At 36.3% G+C, this 21,368-nt stretch overlaps 1 protein-coding gene across 5 annotated transcripts in view; it reads right to left on the bottom strand.

The window, feature by feature from the left end:
• Positions 1 to 21,368, bottom strand: part of PCLO (piccolo presynaptic cytomatrix protein) — a 426,447-nt gene that overhangs the window by 51,622 nt on the left and 353,457 nt on the right. For 2 of the 5 annotated variants that reach the window (XM_086696804.1, XM_086696806.1), the window contains 4 exons: positions 19,463 to 19,643; positions 17,651 to 17,845; positions 16,253 to 16,435; positions 1,157 to 1,298 (listed from right to left, as the gene is read on the bottom strand). In XM_086696804.1, coding sequence (XP_086552930.1) covers positions 1,157 to 1,298; positions 16,253 to 16,435; positions 17,651 to 17,845; positions 19,463 to 19,643 — 701 coding nt within the window. The remainder of the gene's footprint in view (positions 1 to 1,156; positions 1,299 to 16,252; positions 16,436 to 17,650; positions 17,846 to 19,462; positions 19,644 to 21,368) is intronic. The other 3 variants (XM_086696805.1, XM_086696807.1, XM_086696808.1) reach the window with 3 other exon arrangements.

The raw sequence follows: 21,368 nt of genomic DNA, 5'->3' as shown, positions 1-21,368 counted from the left end.
GGTCTGCAAAGTCTGTAAAGGACCAGAGAGCAAATGTTTTGAATGGTCTCTGTTGCAACTGTACTCAAGTCGGCCTCTACAGCGCAGAAGTACCGGGCAACACGTAAGCGAATGGGTGTGGCTTCCAATAAAACTTTATTTGTGGACGCTGAAAGTTCAATTCGTATAATTGTCATGTGTCACAAAGTGCTATTCTTCTTCTCCTTCTCCTTTTTTCTAAACATTTAAAAATGCAAAGTTTTAGTTCACAGGCCTTACAAAACTAAGTGGCAGGCTAGATTCACCGGGACCTAGATCCTGGAGATGTGTGACCCAAAGACGTTCTTGAGAACCCAGAAAACTAGTTGTCGGGGAGGAGAAGGAAAGGGCTGAGGTTGAGATTTTGATATTGAAACAGATATAACCTACATATGTGTCTTAGATACTGCTAATCTTTGCCACCTCCATGTCTAAACCCAGGGTAACGCGTTCTGAACACAACCTGTTTTCATTTTGCATTCGGTTTATGGTATCATCTTCTTGAGGCTTCACCTGTTACAAATGAACTTTAATCCAAGATTACTTACTGGGGACCTATGTATTGCTCGATATTTGTTCTAGAAAATAGGAAAACGCTTCAAAATCTTCCATTTTAACTGTGGTAAGATTTATCATTGAAAAGTCTATATGAGGAACCCAATAGTTTACCTATTTCAAAAATGATATATGAGCTTTTAAAATATGTTTAAATCTGCTTTGGTTCAAAGTCAATTAATCTAAGTTTATCTCAAATACCACTAACGTTTGTGTTTGGTCATTGTGTGATTAAAGCCTCAAGCCACTAGTAGGGCTGGACTTAATTTAGTTATTATTTTAGCAGGGTTTTTTTTGTTTTGTTTTTGTTTTTGTTTTTACTGAGTACAGATTGTACTTATTAAACAGTCCCGGAAGTGACCAGCATTCATCCTTGGAATTAACTAAATGAATCCAACCTTTCCTGAACAGTCTCTTTTCTACGTAGGCACACACAGCTGAAGTGTTTCAGGGACAGTGACTCAGAACTGGATAATTATCTACTTATTTCCCGTTAAGTGTTAAGAAAAGCTTACTCATGATGCTGTTAACTTTGTAGTGGGGAAAAAAAAAAAAAAAGCAAGAAAGCATAAAACCCACTTACATCCTTGGAATAGGAAATAGATTAGTCTCCCCTGCAGTGCCGCTGCTTCCTTCACTGTCCACGCTGTACCCGCTGCCAAAGCTGCTGCCCGAGGAGCCGGTAGACACGGAGCTTTCTGCGGGGCGGTGATTGGTAGGCTTTGCTGCATGGTGTGGGAAGAGTCAACACCACAGTCAATCCATGAAACTCCCAGCGATCTCCAAATGCACAACTCTACGTTTTCTTCATTGACATGGATAACGACACAGCTCTAGCAAGAACTCCACACTTCTTCACCTGCCTTTCAATTTCTTTCCCTTAACCAATAACGTGCTGTGGTAACACTAAGTACTTGCATATTTTCATTGGAGATAAAGAAAAAAAAAAGCCCCTCAATGATGTCTAGACTTAAACCATCAGATGTTTTGAATGAGTTACATAGTAACTGTACCATGACTGTTATTATCGTTTCTACTTGTGGCTTATTTGTACAGTATTGCAATAATGACAAATAAGAATTTTGACTATTTCATGGAGAAAGGAGTTTAGAAAGACTTGGGTTGATAGAAATAGCAGGGTAAGGGAAAATTGCTTATTTTCCAGATTAACCAATAATCTGTCTTTCTCTTGAGAAGTAAAGATGCAAAGTAAAACAGATGATTTCAAGAAGAGGTTGGAGAATTCTGTGCTTGTTTCTGTGTATCTCTCACAACTGTCTCTAGCGGGGTTGTAGATTTGAAGACCTTTGTTTTCCTTTCGGCATTTCTTCATTTATGATTGGGACTTGTTTCAAAAACTCCTTGCGTTTGATCTTGTGGATACAGGAATCCTTATTCCCACAGAAACATTCTAATTTTGTGTTGTATAATGCAGTGGGAGCTTAGTACCAAGACTGTTAGTGGAGTTCTAGATTAGAGGAGATTTGGGGGGGAAATTTTGATGCAAAAAAAAATAAATAAACAGAAGAGAAGGCAAGTGGTTCCTGTTTTACGGAGAGAAGATTTTCTAGGCAAATTTTAAAAATTATTATGTCTCCTGCCACATGGTCAGAATGTAAGAGCATGAGCTTTGACCATACAGACAGGATTTGGAATCCTAGCTCATTCTGGAGTAAACTTAAAAGGTCTCAGCTTGTGCATTGGATAATAATGGGTCAGTAATGCATATCTCGACTCATAAGATTGTGACCATGAGGAGTGAAATGAAGCAGGACTTCGGTTACTTTCTCTCCCTCATCTTGTGATTTTATTTGCCATACCCCAACCTCTTCCTCAGGGTTTTCCTATCAATTGCTACTCCCTAGTGTCTTCGAGTATACCTAGTCCCTGACAATGACTTTGCCTTGATTCACATTCTGAGGTAGAAAAATACTTAGAGTCTCTTTCTTCCATAAATACATCCCCATTCAATCAGGAGTTTCTTAAGCAGTTGGATAGATCCACACTACTGGGTGAATTGTGGATACTCATGTAATGATTCTCAGATACCTACATTTTTATTAAAGAGATGTACACAAACACAGTGACTCTCAATCGGGTGGGATTTTAGTCAAACCAATATATCCAAATGAAGTTAAAAATATAGACATTGTGAGGGAAACCTCTTGAGGACAGGAAATACACCATCAAGGTAACCAGAAACAAATATTACAAAGGTTCTCCCCAATCACGACCACTTCTTCCATTTTGGGACAACAGATTCTCTAAAGGCATCAGAAGTTGTTATAATATATATTCCAGTGATAGCACTTTCTCAGAATAAGGAAATAAGGAAGAAATACTTGTCAATAATGCATCAGGCATCTATAAATTGGGAATAGCTATTTAGAAAAAGTCTTGAATATTGTTAAATAGCCAGTCACCAATGAATTAATAGTACCCAATAGAAGTAGATTTGAGGAAACAGAATGATAGTTATAATGCTTGATATTTTCTTCAACTTATGTAGAAGAAACCCAGATGGTGTATTTAGTGTGAACTTAGAACTTTTTAAAAGGGTAACAAAAAATATAAAGGATATAGGACTATGATATAAAATTATGAACTTTTGTAAAGTAAATTAAACTGTATAGTCAACCACATGATGAGTCAGATTAGTCAACTGGTTGTAGACAAAGGAAAGCTGCCATACTTTTTGACTAGCATTATATAATCCAGTCGAGGCTATTATTAATATTTTTTTCAGTGTGATATTGAATGGAACACTTTAATTTCAACAACTGGAAAATCTTTATATACTATTTCCAAAACAAACCTTAATTAATATGCACTAATTTTTAAATCCATTTATTTTTACTAGATTAAAACAATTTTCAACCAAGAGCAATCTCACAATGTACCAAAATAGCTATTATAGCAAGACTGTCTTATTTACATTTCAAAATATTCAATCTTTTCTTTGTGAGCTTTGATTTTACCTGATGCAATTTCTAGTTCTATTTCTCTTCTGGGAAATTCGAGATGTGTACAGAATGTGAAACAACAAAATAAGAAGAAAGGAACAAGGCTAGAAATAAATTTAAGGAAAGAGTTTTTCATCTTGTCTAGGTGAATAGAAATCTCCTTTGGAAAGCCTGTGCAAGTGCTGTAGATTTACATGCAAACAAATAATATTTTATAAGAAATATAAAAAGAAAGAAAACCAAATGTAGAGAACATATACATATATTGGAATAAGTCTAAGTCTACCGAACATATTTGCAAAACACAATTATGCGTAAGTTTGAGTCTAAACACATTTCGGGCAGTTAGACATTAGGTGAATAATTTAATGAAATCGAGATGTTTGGCATTACCTTAACAACACACCTGGTGCTTTTATTCTTAACCTGGTAGGTAAGTGTAGGGTACAGAGAGTCTGACATTTGGTAGTTTCTAAAAATGAACTCAATGAAAAATGTAGAAGAGATCTCTGCTTTATACTGGGCTCTATCTACAGAGCATAAAATGCAGTCAACCATACAGAAATGCAGACGTTTTGATCAACGGGTACTAAGAATCCAAGTATTTTAATAGTTCCTTATCAGATGCTTGAAAACAGTGAGTATATTTACTAATTTCTTTCTCTCAAAACAGTCTCCAAATAAAAATATATCAATTCTGTTACACTGAGCTAAACCTGCATTACCTGAAACATTTTGATGAATAAAGTGCTTTTACGATTTAATATCAGAGGCTAGAGCTTCTGTGATTTCAAGAAATCTCATGACTTTAGTCGCATTCTTTAGTTGGCCTCTCAAAGTCCTTTATCATCTGCTTCTTTCCAAATGTATCTCCCATCGTTCTCCTTTGTATGCTTTTCCTGGAAGCCCACTTAGACCACACACTCTGGCTCCCTTTGGTTTGGCTTTTTTTTTTTTTCCTCCTGAGCAGTTGCTGGGCCCTTTCTCTTTGTTTGTTATGCTTTTCTCTGCCCGTCACTTTCTCATACCTAAATTATACTTGTCAGTAAAGGCCCAGCTCAGATTGCACCTGCTCCATGTATTTTCCTCATCTTCCCAACCAGAAGCGAACTCTTCTATATCCATACTCACAAAGCACAAGATCACAGGTCTGTTATTGGCAATTACCACTTTCTATCTTTGGCTGTATTTGTTACTTTCAGGATGTTGGAGGCCGAGCCTGTGTTTTCTCCATGGTAGCCTTCTTAAAAGCTTATGCTGGAACTATGCTGAGGCAACATTTGATGAAATAATAATGAAAAAATTAATAATTCTTTCCCTTAACTACATAACAACCATCTGAATGATTTAGTAGATATTTTACTTTTTATCCAGCTGTGTGCTCTATGCAAATCATAAATCTCTTACGAACTGCACCGCTTAATGTGGGAGGATTTTTTCCTTCATGTTTTGTCAAGGAAACTTTGGGCAATGCAATTTTTTTTGTAGCTTTAGAAACAGAGATGCAAATTAATCTATCGTGCTGTATATAGAAAAACACAATCACTCAACTAGATGTTTGTTTTCCCAATCCTTCCCAAAGTGGCTTCATTGAAAGAAATATTTAATGATAAGATTCTAAACACGGGAGCACGAAGTTTGGTGAATTTCAAAGAAAGAGTTCATAACAGAACACGGCTATTTTATCAATGTATTTAGATTGGGAACCACCAGAGGGTGTTATCACAGACATTAGTACTTGTGCTGGTTCTACTAAATCTCAATGTACAGACAGCTGGAGAATTCTGGTTTCTGTTTAAATATAAATATATTTTAAACCAATGCCATTTTTAAATAATATTTTAGAATATGAAAACAAATATGACTTTCCATAGTTTTATGATTTCAAAATGAACAATTTGAAAACATTCTACCTTTGCTTTCTTCTTCTCTTTTAATCAGCGTGTCAGAGAGCATGGACCTATTATGCTTGACTATATTATGTGCCTGTGTCTTACACATGAGAGATGTTTATTTTACAGAGGAACTGAGATTTATTTAATAATAAAATGGATATCTGGAGCCTACATTTTTGTGCCTACTGTCTTTTTAAACTCCAAATTTCACTGTCAAGTACCAACAAGGAGAAAGAAAGTACCACATAAACAGATGATGGAATAAGCCCACTCCTGTGAGAAGGTTCCTGTACCCTAGAGGAATAAATCCTAGAGTTTTAAATCATTTCTGCTCAGTTATTGAGGGGGCATTTCAACTAAACATATTTTATCTTCTGTGAGGCAGTTCAATCTGTTTTAAATTATTTTTTGACCTCTTCATTTTCTTCAGATGCTAGATGGTTAGACATCATTTTGTTTTATTACTCCACTGTGGCTAACCTTAATTAAACCTGGTAGTGTTTTTTTGACTGCACATCTGTCTTCAATTAGTTTGCTCTTTTGGACCCCCCCCCCCCTTCAACTATAGCTAAAAATGCAGAACTATCACTGTACCTACCACACGATGGCAGCACTGTGCTCACAGTCCGTGGATCAGAATTGTAGCCTTGACTTTATATAATTGTGGACCCAAGGAAATTAAAAAGCTGGTAAGGACTCTAGAGATAGCCCCCTCCAGAACCATCATTGTGCCTTTAGAAAACCTAAGCCCTGAAAAGATTGATTTGTTCCACGTCACACACTAATTAATGAGAGAAAAAGAGTAAAAACTAAAAAGGGCTAATCCACTTTTCTATCATATTCAATTGTCTCAGGCTGAGGTTGTGAGCTCCCTGCCTACCTCAGGGTCAGTGCTTGGGATGCAGTAGATGGCCTTGCTGCCTGTGATGTTCTGTCACTGGTTTTATGTCCTTGGTCCAACTCACAGTTATATCCAAATATTTTAGGAATCATTTCTAATGGTAGTATAGAATTCCCCAAATTACTTGGTTGACACAGTATTAATATTATCTTCATAGATATAGTCTATAGGATGTGTGGAGTTAAGAGAACACAGTCAATAGTTATTTTTTTTTTCCAGCAGTTTAATGACGGAACTGACGTATTTAGAGTGCATATAGTGCACTTTTGCTAGCTTTACCTTGGCGGGACATTACTTTGGTGACCTTTTCTACTTTCTCCCCACTGCCTATCTTTTGCTCTATTTCTCTATCAATTATTATTGCTGTTGTTTTTCTGATTATTTTTACTAATGAGATTTTGCAGTTTTATCTCATTCGTTGCTTTGCTTTGCATGTGAACCTAAAAAGGTCAGGTTTTAAGTTCCATTGTTACCAGCATTATTTGTTAGGTTTTCCCTTGAATTAGGTCCAGTCACATTTTTTATGTTCCCTATGACAGATTAGGAGTATTAAGATGACACGTGGCATTGTACAAGGAGTTTAGAAATTTAATATTTTTAATGTTACCTCAGTATATTCATTATCTGATTTGGAAAAATTCTAAAGAACCCAGCCCCCACCCCAAATGGGATAGGTAGTTTCAATGCAGCTATTTGTAGGAGCTTCCACATATTTCCAAGTTACAAGTTCTTACAAACGAAAGTGCTGAAAATGGATAACTCAGACTTCTATGGGTCATTTCTTTAAAATGACAGATTACTGATATATAACAAACTATGAAAAATGGAATGTTTTCCTTAAAAAAAATCACAGTCTGTCCCTTAAGATAGTCCATATTCACTTAGTATCTTCTTTCAGAGAGGAAGGAGATGCGATGCCTCTTATCTATTAAGTCCCAGGAAAGATAGTAAAGCTTAGTCATGTTTGCCCTCTTCCTTCTCCACCCATATTGGCCTTATGACTGGATTTCCAAGACATTTCAATATAATCAATTCAGTCTGTTTTTAGCTAATGCTATCAGTAATTTGCAGGTATTTTCCATACTTACTAATCATTCATTCTCTAGCATTAATAGGATTAATGATTACTTCTGGAAACAGAAGTATAGTATGTAACTTCAATATAACAGGTGTTTGGAAATGAGAGTAAAGCTCAGCTAATAACATCATAGGATTTTTTTTCTTACATAAATATATGTGATGGCTTAGTATGCTATAGCTTTTGTATTTTTGCTAGAATGTTGCCTTTTGAGTGTGTCTTCCTTTTGTAAGGTTTTTGGCTCAGAACTAGTTTTAGAAGAAATAAAATATTTAACTGTTTAATATTTAAATTAAATACATTAAATTCACATCAACTTTTTAATATTTAAAATAAGTACAATTCAAGTGAGGACCAAAATATCCTAGTAAATAATGGAAAAATGTTCAATCAAGATATCATAAATGAAAATTTTAAAAATTACTTGACCTGTAATAAATTTAGGCTATAATTCTAGCTGTGTCCGTAGAGATGGAATCGACAAAGAAATTATTAAGTACCAAGTTTTGGTTTTGCGCTAAAATATGCTAACATAATTGTTATGTTTTTTATCTTTAAAAAATCATATTTGGAAAGGAGAATTATATTTGGGAAAGATTCAAGATCTGAATTAAGTTCTCAAGAGCAACTCTTAATTTTTCAATATCCATTTAATTCTGCTTTGAAACGCCAATATTCTCTCTCTCACAGTTGGCTTGCAAAACATTCAGGATTGTTTGAGTGGAAAGTAATTGAAAAATAATTAGTTTTGAAAATGTTCTTATATAATCCTCAAATTGATAACTTAGATCATGAATACTTAGATAACAAGAATATCATCTTTATATGGAATCCAAATAGTTTGATTTATATAAAACTTTTGCCTAAAGCAGTCTGATTTATATGACTAACGTTACAACAAACACTATTGTTTTGTATATCATTCAAATGTAGTCAATAAGCCATAGAATAAAGAGGAGTTTGGAGAATTATTTGATCAATGCATATCTAGTCCTATGGGAACTAACCTCTCTAGTTAATTTCATTACCTTCTCTCTACCTTCTCCAAATAGATCATTTTCAAATACTTTCTTTCCTCCCTACAGTTAGCTATATCCCAGCAGACTGTAAAGATTATTAGTGAGAATGAGAGCCAGGACAAATAAAAATGTAATTAATTATAGCTCCAGATGTTTCTAAACACAAGGATGTTTGGTTGAATATAAACTTAAGTCAATGACTATGCAATTTTTTCTTTTTCAATCTCATTTGAGCCAAACTCATGCTTTTTTCATTCTTCATAATTCTTCCCAGATATCTAATTGGTTATTCAATAAATATTACTAGGAATGGGGGATTTCCTGGGATAGTTATTTTCATCTGTTTTGTTCACTGTAGTATCACTAACACTTTGGGGAGGTTCTGGAACATAACATTCATTTAAAAAAGTATATATGAGTGTGCATAAATGATGTAATATATATATATAATTCAATTAATATTTTCTACAAATGATAAATATTTTCAGAATTCTTTTTTAACTTTAATTATTTAAAAACACATTAAATCCTTGAAAATTAAGAATCAAGAAATAGGTTAAGAGATAAAGAACTTAATTTTTTTCTCAAATTTGTGTCAAATTTGAATCAAAATTGATCATCTTCAGTTTTTCTGACACCAACAAAATTAATTTGAACTATCTAAGACCAGTAATATAGATGATACAAAAGAAGATAAAAGGAAACAATTTATAAACAATTGTTCCAATAAACATTTTGTTTGAGATAAGGAGGCGAGTAACATTTAATCTACCTGTGTAATACTCCCTCCGACTTTACCTTAGGTTAGCAACAGCTTGATTAAAGGCAACTTACCAGCAAATTTTGAAAGTAGGAAGTAACAAATATGGATATACATTCATAATTTAACTGAAATCAAGCTCAATAAAATAGTGTAAATATAAAATGAAAAATTGTCATATGTCAATCTTAATTATAAATTAACATAAGTGACAAAGGAAAGAAGGGATTCTGAAGTATAAGAGATATAAAGCATAGAAAATTCAGAGACAAATATGATAATTCTCTTTTAGAAGAAAACTCCAGTCACCCACTATCTTTGGCTCCTTGAAAAATTATGATTCTGCATAGGCTCTTAAACGTTTTGATCCGAAGAGTGCTTTTACATTCTTAAAAAATATTTAAGTTCTCAAAGAACTTCATTTTATGTGAATTATATCTATCACTATTTATCATATTCAAAATAAAGAAAACTTTAAAAGAAACAGTAGACAGGCACATATTCTATTAGCCTTCAAAACCATGATGTCGTCATACCTCATGTAAATGCAGGAAAACCCCACAGTTACATGAGAAAGAATGAGAGGGAAAAAAACAAATAACATTTAATATTCTTGTATTTGACCTTGTAACCCCCTGAAAGTGCCCCTAGGACACACATGGCGAAATCATTGGTCTAGATCTGCCATAAGAAACATGAAGTACAAACCATGAAAATGAGAAGAACCCAATTAGCATCAGCTATTTTTGACAGTCATCTTAAACCACGATGCACATGGTAATTATTCTACGGTAACTTTCATTTTTTATTTTATGCTTCTACTGAAAAATACCAAGCCTTTAGGAGAGTGAGCCTTTCCTAAGAAGATTTATTCTTTTTATCCTCTCTAGCTTTGGAACTTGTTCAATCCAGAACTTCACAACTGTACAGAGTAGGAATGAATTAAAAACTATAGCTATCAAAAAATGATGCTTGTCTGTTACATTTTTGCCTAAAAAGAAACCTTTATGGTATGCAGAAACCTACAATAAATAATGATATTTTGTAGGCATAAAATTATGCACATTCTTCCAAAAAACGTTTTCTCTACATGAAGTCTTTAATTTTCTGGTACGTCGATAGTTGGATGAAGCCAAAAGAATGATTCAATAGCTATTTACTTTATGAAATGTCCTCAGTAGTGAGAATGCTCTACAACAAACTAAAAGTATGTAATAGATACATAGAGAAAAAAAGTTTCAAATATATATATATATTAATATATTTACCCACTTTTTATACCTCTTTGTATAGATTCCAAATTCATTTTATATAAAGAGTTGGATAAAATTATGTGACCTATAGAACTTCAAATAGTGTGGTTTTGAGTTTGAAATACGTTCATGAGGAAAAGTGGATTTTGTTCCTGTGCTCTTTCAAGAATAAATATAGCAGAGGGGCTCAGTCGGTTCAGCATCCGACTTTGGCTCAGGTCATAATCTCATGATTTGCGCGCTCAAGCCAGCATCAGGCTCTCTGCTGTCAGCACAGAGCTGGCTTTGGATCTTCTGTTCCCCTCTCTATTGGCCCCTACCCTGTCTTCTCTCTCTCTCTGAAATAAACATTAAAAAAAAAAGAATAAATATGGCAGAAATTATAACTCTATGTTTTTCTTATGTTTTTTTAAAAAGGGTCCCGTGCTCCTGATTTTACTAAGTATTTCCTTCTTAAACATTTATGTTTTTGTTTGATTTGTAATATCAATATTTTGATGAGATACTGTTCAAGTTACTAATTTAATTAATTTTTATCCTTCAGTATCTTTACAGAAATCTTTGCCTTTCAGTATCTTAAAATACACCGAGGTATAAAGCTATGGTTATCTACATTAATCCTATTCACACATCTAAACGACTCAACACCCCAATCAAAATTCTGCATTTCTGATACAGTATGTTTTCATTTAAAATCAGTAAGTATTTCTTTTGGCTCCTCAAGGATTAATTGTATATTTACATATTCAACACAGCAATGAAATAAAAAGAAAAGAGGGTATTTCCAGAGTCTGGCTCAGTACACATTCCTTTCATCCTATCTCATTCACTAATTCCACCCCCCACTTCCCAATTATCTTGCACAATGGAGAATGGGTGAAAGATCATGGTTTTAGATAATGTAATACATGCGGATGAAAAGTGGAAAAAACCAAGTAATTCATGGATAGGTATCTGGATTTAGGCAAGACTGTCACGTAGCCAGATGGTGCTTTGGCATTCCTCTGCCTCTCCTTAGGTGGCATTTCCCGTGGTTCCATGATCCCTCCTACCCAGGTGATAACACCCCCAGCCCCATGCTCATATTGTACCCTCTGTCCAAGGTCCCGCACTGTGTCCCCATCAGCCTTCTCATGCTTCATGCTTCTCATTTCTTTCCTCCATCAGCATTTACTTGCCTGTCTCATTTCCTCAGGGTCCTGCTCCCTGGTGGTAATTTGATAAATTAACTTTTTGAAAATAATTTCTTCAAGCCTAAGTAGTTTGCATTTAAAAAATTAAGTTTAACTTTGTTAAAGATGTGTCATAAGTAGCATTTAAGGGACTGTGGCATGTTACAATTAGATCATGTATTATTAGTCACATCCAATTATATAGGCCCAGAGCTATATCATTTGACTAAGGTGCAGCAGTACTGAAATTAAGTTTGATACCTAGATGGGCCATTTGGTCTTGGAATTCATGGCAGATGAAATGGACATATAACTCCCCAGTGTGAACCAGACATGTGGATGGCTCAGTGCAGACCCATAGCAATTACTGGAAAAGAACAAAAGTGCCCAGTGATGGTAGATCAGCGGATTCATCTTTGTGAATAAATATCCATAACCAAGAGACCGTGTCTCATGGTCAGGGCTGTACATTTACTCTCTGTGACTTTGCATGTATAGCAGAGAGATTTCTGGCAATAAATGTCAAATAACTACTGAAAGAGTTGAAAATGCATCATCAATCATTCTATGAAAATCTGGCATCTCTTAAATAAAATAAAACTTTAGAAGAGCATTTTGATCTTTACAGACAACAAGGAAAACCCTCACCCCCAGAGAAATAAGCACAGAACTTTGAAAGCTGAAACTATACAATTTGATCCCCTCAGATTTTGGTGGATGTTTGCTGTGTTCACATCATTACAGTTTCAATTTTGTTTCCATTGTAAACTACCCAAGGTTGTATTTCAGCTTTTTTACATGAACACACTGAAATGAGGAATGCAAATCTGTTTTTATTAACCTCTTACATACGTGAATGAAGACTTCACTTCCCAATGAACTCACTTTGATTTCTCTTCTGATTTCTCCTTGACTTCCTTTTGGACCCTGTCCTTCCCAGACACAGAGAATGCTAAATTCTTTCTGACCAAGAGGAACCATCAACCTCCAGTCAGAAGAGAATGGGACACCGATTAGCTACCACCTTCTGTAACCAACAATCCCTTCTACTCCCAGTGCCCACCCAGCTTCCCAGCCCAGCCACCCCCTGCCACTTGCCCAAGAGAGCACCTCCCACAGAGCGATGGCTTACAAAGAGTTCACCACGGCAACGTGCAGATATGAAACTCTTCTTTGACAGCTGCCGAAAGTGAGCCTGACTGAAAGCGGAGTTTGCAGCAGTGAGGTCTGTGGAAGTAGGTTTCAGGCTATTCTCCTAGAACTCAGCCACACTTACGAATGCTTGATCTTAATTCCCTTGCACAATTTACTCCATGCTTCGTCTGCTCCCCTAACCTCTCCAACCCATTCCAGTGGCCCTTAACTCATTGCCCGGGGTGGAGGGACATTTCTCCTCAGCCTGTAGTACTGGTTCTAAAGTTACAACTCACCTAAAATCTTAGTAGCATGCAAAAATAGCTCAGAAATTTCAAAATGCACTTAAAATGTGATATATTTGGGGTCAACTAAGTTCATGTTTAAGGTTTAAGGAATGCTTCCATTTGTTTTAGTTTGAGCATGGTTTAGAGAAAACTGTTTTCTAAAACTCTGCTCTTTGGTTGCTCCCACCTTCTGAAATGGCACAGCTTGAGTTCAGCCAAACCAACTGGCTTGGAAAAAAAAAAAAACATTTGCAGGGATTTCTAAACACAAAAGAGTTGTTTAGGCATCAGGATTATCTGGCGCAATCTGTCTAATCTTTCTCTTCAGGTTTCCCAGCGTGCACCTAAACCCCGGAGGGAGAGAGTTCTCTCTGGCTCACTCCATAATTCTTTCTTGACCCATATTTTACGCTACTCCAAGCAAAAATCTGCTGAGAGGCTCACAAAAAAAATATATATATATATATACACACACACACACACACACACACACACACACACACATATATTTGAACGGCTCTTTAGGGACGATTTTGTCACCCTTGATAGAAACGATTACAGATGTACACAGAGCCTTACAGACTCTGCTTACTGCCACACTGGGCTTATGCATGACAGGGTTTTATTTCCTTGTTTGTGGCAGCTTCACTCTCGGCCTTCAGAAAAGAGGGTCATGTAGGTACAGTAAGTCTAAATTGTACTCTGCCATCATTTCTAGCAAACTCTAATCGTTAGTAAGAAGTGGAACAATAAATAACATATATGTAAATGACAATTGTTTTATTGAAAGAAGAGTTTGATTTCAAAGGAGACAAAGTATTAAAAAAGCAAAGGTTGAGGCCTCGTAGCAAGGGTCAGGTTGCCAGTTTTGGGAATTTCTGGGTGTGTATTCTACCCGTGATCCTAGCCATCTCTCTGACTGCTCACTCAGAAGAAAGGGATAAGGTGATCTTCGGTGAAGACCTTATCTACTAGGTGTGATCAAATGAGAAGATGGCTGATCACATACTTGGTATAATGTGAAGAACTATTCAAATGAAGGGCAGGATTATCAGAAAGCCGATGGGACTATATGGACTCCATTGTGAGGTTTGAAATGGAAGGCTTTTATCTGAACACTTAAAATTAATAATACTTATGTATGCGGTTAGAGAATAGGAACCCGTTGGCTCTTTGTACGTTTACATCTCAGACCAGTTTTTCTAAGCTTTCAACTAATGGCACAGCATTTTATATAATTTGATCCTATAGCATGTTTACCACTAGTTGTTTGGCAAAATGCATGGCTGAATTATATTCTTGGTGCATTTATGGTAGCAGGGAAATAATTATGTTTCACAAAATAGACACTGTCTTTATTGTCTGCTAATACAAAATTAAACAAGAAATGTTCACCACGGCATGTTATCTTGATTATTTCAGTACAGAATGACTTCAGTATTCAGTCATGGCACCTTAAATGTATATGAATATCTGTTACAGCATTATTCAAATAAAGGGAACTAAAAGCATTTTGCTATAGATTTTAACCATATCTAGAAAAAACTCAGACAAAATATTCTATAGCAATACTTATATCATGATCATTAAAAATAGAGTGTGAAATAAGGGAAGCATTTGACTACTGTGACCTTTATCATTATGGACTATCTGAAGTAAGAAAATGAGTAACATTAAAAATCCACTGAACTTATCCGATGGAAGAAAAAGTCACAGGTGGGATTTTAAGTACTTTTGGAAAGTACTGGTAAGCTAAGTAGAAAAGGGTAACCGTGCAGAGGTGATAATCACCAGGCTAATTTAGAAAACATCACTATGTTTTATGCCACAGGTACTTTCCACTGTCCCAAAATATCTGATTCGTTGGAACAAGAACCTATTATAAATTTTGGTTTTCAGAGAATAAAGAGGAATGCAATAGGAAAGCATAAGGCTTGATTTTAATTTGGTGACAAGTAGAGAATCATAAAATCAAGTACTTTAGGGCTAGAAGGGACATAACGGGGCACTAGTATCCTATCAAAAAAAAAACGTTCATTTTATCAATGTTTTTGAACTAAATTCAAAGACAATTTTATAATCATCCTCATTTGATTTTTGTCACTGGCAGTAGCACTCTTTCTTGGGAAAAACTGCAGGAATGCTGGGGTCAAGTTAGGGATGGATGCAAACTTGCTTTCCTTTCTGAACACAGCTATGGAATCAAGTTTACATACACCCACCCCCCCCAAAGCGAGGGCTCATGGGATTTGTCTTCCTCCAAACAGAAACCTGAGAAGACGGCAGAGTAGATCAGATGTTCGAGCAAGACATAGCAGAAGTATCACTGAGCAGCCCAGCCCTTATCACTTACTTACATGTTTATGTACGCTTGGTGCTTATTTGGCAGTAATTTTCCATCTAGCTAATGTTTCAGACATAAAACTTTGTTCTGCTCCCCACATGGTCTATCATTAGAGATCTCACTAGCAATGGAACAAGAACTATAAATACTCTATTGCAAGGAATCAAATGAGAAAGCAAAAACTGACACACTCATTTTAAGCTGCATCATATAACAATGGCTCAGAACCCAGTAGTTTATGAATGAAATAAAGATACTTTATTTATTACACAGGCACTTGGATATTCACATGCCCAACACATCTGATACACTTAACAACTATGGAAACATGAGTGGAAAATCTCTGTTTGTAGGATCAAGAGAGAACTTTCACCATGTAAAGGTGAATTAGTGCATTAACAATTTTTCCCTTACTTTCCTCTAAGAATTTCCAAAATCCACTGAATGTTTAAAAAGTTACACTTGAAATAATATGCAACAGACACTGATCTACATTCCAACTGGTATGCTAGTTCGAATTTTGAGCAGTTTAAACTTTTATCACAATGCAACATATTTATAGTCATGCTTGAACAGATTAGGTTAGTAGCATGCATTCCATTCTGCAATATGAATATTGTTAATCTATTTCCCAACAGAAGTCAAAAGATGCCCAGTGCATAGAAAAATACAAATCACCGTAGTCAATATATCATGGGACTGATTTTGGGACTTACACAGCGACGAGGAAGTCCTGAAATGCCATGCCCACAAAAGCACATTAAAAAGGGGATAAACATATTTTATCAGACAATGTCTAAAAATTAAAAGAGGAAGGCTTTAAATTTGGGGGATGTTCTCGCTGTGTGCTTTGAATAGCGCCTTTCTGCTCACCTCCTTCTGGCTTGACTGGTCCATCAGACATCACCTTCCTGAGGGCTAGCTGGCTTTGGTCTTGGTTGCCATTGGCTGGTGGAGGCAGATTATCAGACTGAGTTCTTTGAATGGGGAGGATTCCTGCTATGCTGTGTCTGTGCTGCTTCCTGGCATGATTAGACTGACCGCTTTTATGTGCTGCTGTGGCAGTGTGGGTGAAATGGAAACCCAGAGTATGTATCCTCAGATGGAACCAGCTTAAATGTTACTCATGCAAACAGAAGTGATCTTTTGCTCTCTTTAAATAAGGTGGGTTTTCAAATGCCAAAATGACACCACATGCATAGCACTAAAGGGGTTAAAACTGGCTGTTTCTTTGGAAATGAAGACTTTGGGACATGGGGATAACATCAGTCTATGTTCATTGCCTGGCTGATGTCTCTTGGAAGGAACAGTGCACCTCCATTTGTAAAATCTCTGTTCTTACTAAGTTTTGATATATCAGTTGACTACATTTTCATAAATTAAATGAAAATACAGCAGTTAAGATGGGTGGATTGTTATTCTTTAATTGATATCTTGACTGTCCTAGGATCCCCAATGGCTAGGAAAAAAGTAACCAATAAATTCGCTGTTATCATACACAAAGTGTGATCCAATGAAATGGACCCCAGTGTGTTCCTTAAGGAGGTCACACTGCCTCATCACATATGTTTATACATATATTAATATTATGTAATTTTTTGGAAATATGAGACATGATTTTCTTCACAGATTTTTTTTTTTTTTTTTTTTTTGTCAAACAATTAGCAAGTGTCTCACATGGAAAGCTACAATACTTCACGTGCATAATTCATTAAGGTATTTAAGCTTGAAGTGCCTTTTCCCCCTCCAGGTTCAAGAATTTGCCTGCTGATGGTATTACTCTTCTGCCCCCAATTTTGGAATGTTTTCAGAGAATCTCACTTCCAATCTGCTCTAACTGCTCGGGTGTGTGCTTTTTTGGTGTAATGCCTGGAAAACTGGCAGTCACGTGTGCTTATAATTCCTGTACTCGAAAGGATATTTAAAGTGCACACACAAAGGACACACAACATTGCGTTGTCTGCAAACATCACGGACACAGCTACCAAGTACTATGAGCCAGGTTGGATGGATGGTGGAGACAAAGGGGAAACAGCCAGTTTTATTGCGGTCCACGTCAATAAAAAAAAAAAAAAAAAAAAAAAAAAAAATTTAAATAAGAGAGAGAGCATATATATGTATCGGTACTGTCCTTACACAGACAAAGGGACAGAGAACGGAGTGAGCGGGGTGTGCCAAAACACAGAAAGCAGACAGGGAAGGACAGCAGGGAAGGAAGGCAACAGATGAACATTAAGCTGCCATGCTGAGGAATTTATTTGCGTCTTTTACTTGGTTGCAGGCGGAGCTGTTGCACTGCGGCTTCGGCAGCGGCTATGGCAGCCCCTGCATCTTCCAGGTGGGTCTGGGTGACGCTGGTTTTGCTCTGGCTGCGAGACGGTCCGTGAGAGCGGAGGTGACCTTCGGAGGAGGATTTCGAGCTACCAGGACTACTGTGGGATTTCTCAATGGTGGGAACCTGCATGTCTGGTTACAAAAGGGTGAAACAGAGTTAACGTGGCTCCAGCATTCCTCCCACCGAGCCCGGCCTCACGTCATTTGCAACTGTCTAAGATTTATGTTAATGCCGCTGCCTGTTGGGCTTAACTTATGCGACTGCTCCCTACTCGGCAATGTGATTAAACATTTGGGAAGCCGTGTGGGGGAGGGGAGTCAAGAGGATGATAATGTTGAGAAGAGAGAAGTGTGAGAAGAGGAAATACATCTGACTATCCTCACGTAAATGAATTATGGTAACTTATCCTTTTAGCAAGCAACTGCCGATTCAAGTAGGGACCAGGCAGGAGACGATAGGCTGACACTACCACAGAGGAGTTTTAAGTAAAAATGCGGTGAATTCCTGGACGAAGGGGCGTGAGTCACTATAGGACACATCAAGTGTGGGGACTGTAGAATCGTGTCTCGGGTGATTTTAGAGAATGTGGACTATAGATCCCACATTGACTATGGCAGTCAGAGGGAGAGAAGTCTTTATGCTAATGATCTTCTAGACCGTTAATCAGGGCAGAGTTGTTCTGGAAGTGGAATCCATAAATGATCTATAAAGCTCAGTCATAAGTCATATCTGCAGCACGCATGGGAGTCTGGTTTATCAGATCAACTCAGTGTCCTACTGGACTTGGCCTCGTGGTGTTCCATCTCCTAGAACACATGCAATTGGGACCCATTCCTTTCTAATGTGCAAAGAACCACTTTTCAATGTGATGTACTTTCTGAGAAGAGAAGGGAGCAAGACTCAGGTCCAGTATAAAAAGTTATAGTTGATACTTGTACATAGTTCAATATATCTAGGGAAGATACTACATGGTTATCTCATACAGGTAGTAACTCGGTTTATGATGAAGATTAATATGTCATAGGATAATTGGCAATAAACCTCTCAAAGGAAAATCTCATTCAAATGGGAATTCTGTGTGTATTGCCCAAACCGATGTATAACATTATTATTTCAAAAAAATAATAATCAGAGTTTTAAAAAAAATCATAGAATTAGCTTGAGGCCAACATTTAGGAAAGGTTTAAGTAAATTTCAACATACCAATTGTTGTGATGACATGGGGAAAATGCTCTTGATATGACAAGTAAAAATCAGGATGCAAAATTATCTATAGCTTACATACAGATAATATGTGAATAAGAAAATACCTATGAAAAAATAGGGGTTTAAACAATTAGAAGAAATCTGCATCAACGGTAATAATGAGTATGTCTCGTCAATGAACTGTTGAGGATTTTTATTTTTCTTTCCGGAATAACCCAACACATTTTATAAAATCCTAGTATCATGGAATCTGAGAGCTGGAAATAACCCAACAGCTCATATAGCCCAAACTCCTCCATTATCCTGCTTCAAAACCAGAGTTAGGTGAAGATCACCAAGTAGTAAACCCAATTATGGGCTGATCCGAGACTAACGCCCTTTACTCCTTATTCCATATCAATCACTCTTTGCATGACATTATATTACATACTTTCCAACAGAATCCAACATTTCAAAATAAATTACATCTACAGGCATTCGTATTCAGAAGTTACTAAGTGAACAAGGAGACAAAAGCTTTTTCTACTTGAAATGTCTCCTACCCTTGGATGGGTCAGGGAAGATACCATGGCTTCTGCTTTTGATGACAGATGGCTTTGGAGGCTGCTGGCTGCCCTGACTGGAATGAGACTTGCCATGATCGAGGCTTTCAGTCTGTTCTTTGAGAGAATACCATCTAGGAGTGTTATCGAGGTGAGATGTGCTAGATAAATCAATCAGTACCTGAAAAACAATGCAGGAAGTCAATGAGGTTGATATAATTCACTCATTACTCTCTTCTGTGACCTGAAATTTATTCATGGATATAAGATACAGTATGATGTTGAGGACGACCAGGCTGTCTTCCTCATGTTTCTTTACGCATGACATTGGGAACAATGCCCTGTGCATCATACATGTCTAATAAACACTTGGTTAAATGGAACTGTATAAAATCTCAGACTATTAATTATTTTGGAGATTATGTAAAAAGGTAGACTTGCAATTCTTCATGAAAGAAAACTTTCTTTTGTGAAATGAACACATTCTAGTACTAAATTTGGATCTTTTGTTTTTCTAACTTGGCTATCATTTTTAAAGACTGGTTTTAGTTATGAGAGGGACAAAATAAAAAAGAATGGGCGATTTGCAAATTACTAACTTATTCCTTGTATTTTAAAACATACTTTAGTTGATCTTTGAAATAGGGGTATGACTAACAACTTAACGGTGAGAAAGCACTGTGTCATGTTTTAACTGGCATTTTTTTTCTTTCTTTCTTTATTTTTTTAACATTTATTCATTTGTGAGAGACAGAGAGAGACAACGCAGAAGCGGGGGGAGGGGTAGAGAGAGAGGGAAACAGAAACCTAAGCAGGCTCCAGGCTCTGAGCTGTCAGCACAGAGCCAGATGCGGGACTTGAGTTGGACACGGGACTCGAATCCATGAACTGTGAAATCATGACCTGAGCCCAAGTCGGACTCCTAAGTGAATGAACCACCCAGACTTCCCAGCATTTTTTTATTTCTTAGTGATTCGTAAGTAATAGTGCATTTTAGAGTTGCTGGCATTTCGGATTTGATGAGACATAAAATAATGAGAACCAACACAATGGATATATGCTCTAAATTCATGTGAACAATCAATTTTAAAAACAACAATAAATCAGTTTTCTGAAATGGGACATTAAGTCAGATATAACAGTGCATCCTAGAACTGTCCGAAGGTCAAGACTATTCCCAGTGGCTGTACTAGCATGAGACTGCAATTAAAGGTCAAATGGTCTAGTTTTGATGGGAAAGAGAAATACAGTCTAGGAACCTAACAAGATCTCACATCACCTAGACTACATAACAGTTTTCTATGATTTCTGGGAAGGGACATCATATTGTCTAGGTGTTATTTTTTTAAGACATGGTTTATTTTTCTTTATTTTTTTAATGTAATTTATTGTCAGATTGGTTTCCATACAACACCCAGGGCTCATCCCAACAGGTACCCTCCTCAATGCTCATCACCCACTTTCCCCTCTCCCTAACCTCCCATCAACCCTCAGTTTGTTCTCTGTATTCAAGAGTCTCTTATGGCTTATTTTTTAACATTAATTCACAACTTCTGTTTTAGCAAAGATCACTAAATAAAATATATATTTTTGGAAAAATGATAGATGAAAACAAAAACAAACCAAAAATGCAGAATCTGACCACTGTGCCAGAGTTCATTAATGAGGTTAGATTTCATGTGAATTTACATAAAATTCCTTTTTATTGTCTTCTCCTACTTCTAGTTTTGCCTTGTAAAATATTTTGAGAGTTTTCACAGGATACTTCAAAGAAATAAGAATGTAAAATGTCACATAAAGTCAATGATACATTCAGTGAGGACTAGCGACTCAATAACCTGAAAATGCAATTTAAAAATCTAGCTCATTTTATAAAGTTTATCTCAAAATTTTAACATAATCATTT

This window comes from Puma concolor, chromosome A2, assembly GCF_028749965.1.
Source record: "Puma concolor isolate L17-30 chromosome A2, mPumCon1.1.hap2, whole genome shotgun sequence".
NCBI lineage: Eukaryota > Metazoa > Chordata > Mammalia > Carnivora > Felidae > Puma > Puma concolor.
Note: the sequence above shows the minus strand (reverse complement) of the source record. Positions and strands in the feature narration are given on the sequence as shown.